Raw genomic sequence first — 4,295 nt, 5'->3', positions numbered from 1 at the left:
AAGATGTGGCCGCTGCAGCCTGTCGGAATGACTCTGATGGCATTTACAGGTTGAAACCCCTCAATGAACAAAACTCAAGAATGTTATTGATGAATAGAGTATTTGGGTCTAAACATAGCTGTCCACCCCAACTTAAAGAAGTTATGGCTGATATTTTGAAGAAGTGTCATGGATTGCCACTTGCAATTATCACAATAGCTAGCTTATTAGCTAGTGAAGAAAGTTCAAGGAAGCGCTGGGAGAGTATAAGGGATTCTCTACGTCACCAGTTTGCCGAAAATTCCACCTTGGAAGAGATGAAGAGTATATTAAACCTTAGCTACATGCATCTTCCTGGTCGCCTGCGGGCATGTTTTTTGTACCTTGGTATGTATCCCGAGGATTGTGAGATTTTAAGAGATGATTTGGTTCGTCAGTGGATAGCAGAAGGCTTACTTGTTAGTAGTTCACGTGTAACAGATCTGGACGATGTTGGCAGGAGTTATTTCAATGAGCTTATCAATAGAAGCATGATCCAGCCTTGTAAAACAACATATGGAGAGGTGTTGTCTTGCAGAGTACATGACATCATGCTTGATTTTATCCTAAGCAGATGTGATAGAGACAACTTTATAAGTGTAGCATACAATTATGAAGACATGAAAAGGCTACATGGCAACAAATACAAGGTTCGTCGATTATCTGTGAGATCCATGGCAGGTAGTGAAACAACATATGACCCAAGAATAGTTCTTAGCCTATCGCAAGTTCGATCATTTACATTATTAGGGAACTCCATGCCTCCTATTTTGTTGTTCAAGTATCTTCGAGTGTTCAGAATTAATGCACCTAGGGGAAGCTTGAAGAGACTCGACCTCACTGCTATTAGCCAATTATTTCAGCTAAGGTATTTGTATATTTCGGGACCAGATTTCGTACAGGTCCCTGCTGAACTTCAAGGGCTTGTTTACTTGGAGATGCTAGACATACATGATGTTACAATGGAAGAAATGCTCCCTCAGTGGATTGGGAATATGAAATCGCTGCGGTGTCTGATAGTATGGAGGAACGAGCTGACCAATCAAAGAAAAGTGAATGTGATGAAGGTTATTATGGGTCTTGGTGGGCTGACTAATCTAAAGGAACTGAAGATCAAAGTGGGTTTTTTGGAGAGACCAGAACTGGATGCTTTGGCCTGCTCCATTGGAAAGCTCCATAACCTAAAAAATCTTCAAATTGATGGTATCACTGATGAAAAATATCAGTTAGGCTCATTATCCAATCCTTTTCAACGTATCGAGCATTTTCACGGGAAATTATGGAATTTCGGTAGAGTTCCCATATGGATGGGTGGTCTCCACTGCCTACGCATCCTCAACCTGTGTGTGGTAGATACATCAACTGAGGAGTTTCATCTTCTTGGAGAGCTTCCCTCCCTCGTTGAACTCCATTTTAGTGCGCAGTTTATCCCTAAAGAAAGGGCTATATTGAGTACAGGACTATTCCCGGTGTTGGAGCACTTCACATTTTTGTCTGGGGAAGATGTTATGGCATACCTGGGGTTTGAGGCGGGGGTCATGCCCAACCTACAAACCCTCAACATTTGTTTTATTAAGGAGTGGGGCGGCAGTATACCTGTCGGCATGGAGCACCTGTTACGCCTCCAGAAGATACATATGTTTGGGCCTTGCTCCCATGATGCCACGGTGTCTGCAGTCAGGAAAGTTGTATCAACGAACCCAAACCACCCTTCCGTTAAATATTGGTATTAGTTGACTTCCGGTGTCGAAAAGCAGTTTGAATATGTCAGATTATGCGGGCAATCTGTTTTACCGACAATGAGCTGCCGCAGCAGGCCCTTCAATTAAGGATGGACATGCTGAGTTGGAAATCTTGTGGCGCTGTCCGGGAATTGCATGACCCAGTGCATGTAATCCAGAGCAGCTACGGGGCTCGGAACTAGCGCCCTGAATTGCTTGGAGATGTGATTGAGAATTTGGAGTCCACAGTCCAGCGAAGCTTTACATTGTTGTTTGTGCAGTTGACTGCAGAACTTTTGGAGACTGATGTGTTAAGAGATTATATAAAAAGCTCTAGAGTTTTGGGAAAACTTAATGTACCTGTACGTTTCTTGAAGAAGGTAATCATACTCTGTGTTACAATTATACTTTTCTTCATTGGCAATATAATTTTGTTGTTGTTGGATAATCAACTTCCAAGTTATGTTTCCTGTACTTATAGAGATGGCAACAACTTCTTCATTTCTATAAGTACGGACAAATTTTGTTGTTGGATAATCAACTTCCAAGTTGTTGTTGTTTGCCATTTCTATAGGTACAGTTCGTCAATTCATATCTAAGTTTGTTAACTTTCTAGTTTGCACAGCTCTGTAGGTAGATAGGCTACTGGTTTCTTTAGTACTAAGTAAAGTATTCTTCATCCGTTGACTAATTGCTCTGGATTTACGCAGCCGTAAACTGAAATGTTTACTCGTGGTTAAACAACTGCATCCACCATCTGGCCATCTTTAATCTAATCCAATAGCTTAGATCTGGTGTCCTAGCATTTTTTGCTGCCTCTGTAACTGAATTTCTTAATATCTCTGTAGTTTTCAGAAGAAGAAGAATTTGCAAGAATATTTGTCGTTGCTACAGCATTAGTTGGTGAACTTGTTAGCAAATCTGCAGGAGACCTTTACAATCTAGTTTATATCGCTAGAGTAAACAGCATTGGCCGGTATCTTGTTTGTATTTTTATGACGATTGGAAAGCAAGAGTTGGTGGTGCAGCAGCTGAGATTTTTTTTATATATTAAGTGTCAAGTTTTTGTTCTGGTTGATCTTGGGCTTGATGAAATGGTGTTATTCTGCTTAACATTACAGGTCCAGAGCTCAAGCAAAATGGACCACAAAGCCGAGAGGTGAAGCGCCAACAATTCGGAAGAGGAGCCTTTGCTGCGAAGGAAGCTGCAGTTGAAGCCACGTATGAGGCTGCTGTGGAGAAGAGAAGCGGCAGAGGCAAAACAAGGTTGAAACTTCAGAGAAGGAAGCAGAAGAAGATGAGGCAAACAGACAAGGTAGAAGCTGAAGGGAAGAAGTGGCTGGCCCTGGCCTATGAGTCTTCTTCTGCCTGAAGATATGTTCTGTCGGCATGCAGCATGATGATATATGATTTGTGGATGTGATACATTGGAGTAGTAACAGATTCTGCACCAGTTCTCTTTTCTGTCTTTCCTGAACATATGTAGAGAGTGGACAGTTTTTAAGTTAATTACCGTGAGGCGCAAGTGTTGATTCATGCCGGTCCGTCCCAGTTGCTATGAAATCCGAGCGGCAATTATGTAGCAGATGTAATTCAGTTTCTGTTGACTGTGGAAATACCAGTTGACTATGTATGTATGCTGAAAACTACTAATTCTGAACTAGTCTCAAACCTGGGAATGAATTGTTCATATACATTCAGCCTATGTACGTTTCTGTCTGAACCCCTTTCACTTTTTGCATGGAGGGTGGAGTTTCTGCACAGCATTTTGAAGCTGACGAAGAATGCAACTGAGACTCTGCATTCCTGTTACAGTATCTGTCGTGCCCACCCTGCAGACAATCAGGCATACATGTCTAGTAATGGAGTTCTGTGTATTAGTAGTAATGGAGTTGTGTTTTAGAAATAGCATGACTGATCTGATAGTATGTTCTTTACCATGCTCCTAATTGTTAGGATTGGTCAATGATATAGTTTAACAGCTCCCTGATTTGGTATTCAAGCGTAGTTTGAACCTGCCACTCGAGATTGTGATTTTGTTGAGTAAATTGCATAAAACCATCATTTTGAGGGCTAGATTTGCGAAAAACACTAGGATATTGATTCGCTGCAGAAAGCACCACGTCTAGTGTAATTGTTTTGCAAAAACCACTAATCGGCGGATCGGGCCGTGTTAAATGAGTTTATGACAGGTCGGGGCCGTTTTTCGCCTACGTGGCACTCCAGGCCGTCCCGACAGCCGGCAGACGGCGTCAGACGGCGCCGTTCGGTCCTATAGCTTTCTAAAGCGTGAACCATTGCCACTTTTCCACTCTGCTTGCTCGCTCCTGACTCGTGCAGCTCTCGCTCTCGCTCTGTTCTTGGTCGCTGTCGGTGTCAAAACCGGCGAATCTCGGGTAGAGGGTCCCGAACTGTGCGTCTAGGCGGATGGTAACAGGAGACAAGGGACACGATGTTTTTACCGAGGTTCGGGCCCTCTCGATGGAGGTAAAACCCTACTCCTGCTTGATTAATATTGATGATATGGGTAATACAAGAGTGGATCTACCACGAGAT

At 42.7% G+C, this 4,295-nt stretch overlaps 1 protein-coding gene across 1 annotated transcript; it reads left to right on the top strand.

Moving 5' to 3' along the window:
• Nucleotides 1-48: 48 nt before the first annotated feature.
• Nucleotides 49-3,302, top strand: LOC119345252 (disease resistance protein RGA5-like). The gene is made up of 3 exons (XM_037615401.1): nt 49-366; nt 460-2,119; nt 2,861-3,302. Exons 1-2 carry the CDS (start codon nt 81-83, stop codon nt 1,749-1,751), a joined length of 1,578 nt encoding a protein of 525 aa, XP_037471298.1. The 5' UTR covers nt 49-80; the 3' UTR covers nt 1,752-2,119; nt 2,861-3,302.
• Nucleotides 3,303-4,295: the final 993 nt, after the last annotated feature.

This window comes from Triticum dicoccoides, unplaced genomic scaffold (genome assembly GCF_002162155.2).
Source record: "Triticum dicoccoides isolate Atlit2015 ecotype Zavitan unplaced genomic scaffold, WEW_v2.0 scaffold218700, whole genome shotgun sequence".
Classification (NCBI taxonomy): domain Eukaryota; kingdom Viridiplantae; phylum Streptophyta; class Magnoliopsida; order Poales; family Poaceae; genus Triticum; species Triticum dicoccoides.
The sequence above is the reverse complement of the archived record's forward strand: the minus strand, read 5'-3'. Positions and strand labels throughout refer to the sequence as shown.

Bases quoted from the DNA above. Each gene is read 5' to 3' on its own strand.
- LOC119345252 (XM_037615401.1), top strand. From the start codon at position 81: ATGTTATTGATGAATAGAGTATTTGGGTCTAAACATAGCTGTCCACCC. The intron at 367-459 runs GTATGTATCCCG...CACGTGTAACAG, and splicing joins GGCATGTTTTTTGTACCTTG to ATCTGGACGATGTTGGCAGG.